Source organism: Oppia nitens, unplaced genomic scaffold (assembly GCF_028296485.1).
Source record: "Oppia nitens isolate AA-2021 unplaced genomic scaffold, nextdenovo-longstitch-racon4-pilon3 scaffold6_pilon_pilon_pilon, whole genome shotgun sequence".
Taxonomy (NCBI): domain Eukaryota; kingdom Metazoa; phylum Arthropoda; class Arachnida; order Sarcoptiformes; family Oppiidae; genus Oppia; species Oppia nitens.
In genome coordinates, this window is record NW_026533250.1 from 4,357,810 (window position 1) to 4,359,323 (window position 1,514).

General features: G+C 35.1%; 1 protein-coding gene across 1 annotated transcript; it reads left to right on the plus strand.

Moving 5' to 3' along the window:
* The first annotated feature begins 301 nt into the window (after positions 1 to 301).
* On the plus strand, positions 302 to 1,514 carry LOC128962381 (zinc finger protein 214-like). Its single transcript, XM_054308754.1, has 3 exons — positions 302 to 1,124; positions 1,205 to 1,296; positions 1,374 to 1,514. Exons 1-3 carry the CDS (start codon positions 435 to 437, stop codon positions 1,486 to 1,488), a joined length of 897 nt encoding a protein of 298 aa, XP_054164729.1. The 5' UTR covers positions 302 to 434; the 3' UTR covers positions 1,489 to 1,514.

Below are 1,514 nucleotides of genomic sequence, written 5' to 3' on the forward strand. Positions count from 1 at the left end.
ATTTTTTGTTGTTGTATACAATACACACACAAATAAAAAACTAAAATTAAATTCATATATCATATGAATGTGAAAACTATTAACTAATTCATTGTTAATATTATTATTAATAATAAATAATATTAATTATAATATGATTTTTGTGATAATTATTATAACATAACATATGATATATAAAAGTATATTATTATTATTATTAGTATTATTATCATTGTTTTGATTCACAAAAAAATAATAAATATAATTAGTGTCCAAATAGTGTCCATAAAAATATCATATATTTAGCCTAATATGAGACACGAAGATCACCACTGGATTGACCACAAAAAAAATCCGATGATTATTGAATTGAATGTCTGATTAAGGGATCAATTGTTTGGTTTTCGGCGGAAGTTTTTTCCTCCCGAAGACATATACACTCAAACTCACTTCCGATGGCTTTCTACGAGATAATAGCACCCGATTGCGATGGCCACCGATCCGATGCTCACGTCGGCCACATTGAGTGCGACCAAATCGACGGCAAATACGTCTATGTTATCAGTTTTGCCGACAATCTTGACTGCAGTCAATCAATGGACAAATGTGTCGTCCGACAGATCACTCGCCAGTCGTCGTCAACGTCAACGTCGATATCGACCGACGGGTCGCTCAATGGCCAAGAGTCCAGTGTTGACCACCAAGACATATGTACCGATGACTATGTGTCCGACGAGTCGGCAAACGATCACAAAATCGGCGACAAAGCCGACGATACTAACGATGACGATATGAGTGACGATCAAAAAGAGTTGGTTATCGACGAAGACGTCATTCATAATAGATGTAAAAAGTTGATGAAGAAGTTGGATCACAGTCTCAACAGTGGTTGTCATACTATGAAAAGCATCGGTTCGACCATCGCTGATGAAGACGACGATAACGACACCGAATTGGATGAAAGTGACGATGACTTGCATTTGATACAAGAGGACGACAGAGATGTTGACAATCAAAAGATCAAAACCGGTCGTAGAAGAAGAAGCAGATCACAGAAGGACTCATACAAAGAGCGTCCGTTTAGCTGTGAATGGCCTCAATGTCCAAAACGGTTCCATAAAAGACAAAATCTTATTATACATATGGTTTGCAATCAGTTTTTTTTTTGCTTTAGCTCTTAAAGTGATTTATTTTATTAACAAATAAAAATCTAATTGTCTTATAGCGCACCCATACCGGTGAGCGACCGTTCCTCTGTTTGTGGCCTAAATGCGGCAAAAGTTTTAGTCAAAAGTGTACTTTAAATAATCATAAGAGGTTTGCTATTATTTTTATAGTAATTTTTTTACATTTTGGAAACCATTTGGTGATAAATTATATAAAAATGATTACAGAATACACACCGGAGAGTATCCCTATTCGTGTCAAATAAATGGTTGTCGACATCGGTTCCGTTCCAACAGTGCTCTCTATAGTCATCAAATCAATCACCAAAAATATCAGTATTAAAAATAAACAAAAACAAAAATGCAAAC

Coding starts and splice junctions, on each gene's coding strand:
- LOC128962381 (XM_054308754.1), top strand. CDS start 435: ATGGCTTTCTACGAGATAATAGCACCCGATTGCGATGGCCACCGATCC. Junction 1,125..1,204: donor AAAATCTTATTATACATATG/GTTTGCAATCAG, acceptor ATTGTCTTATAG/CGCACCCATACCGGTGAGCG. Junction 1,297..1,373: donor ACTTTAAATAATCATAAGAG/GTTTGCTATTAT, acceptor AAATGATTACAG/AATACACACCGGAGAGTATC.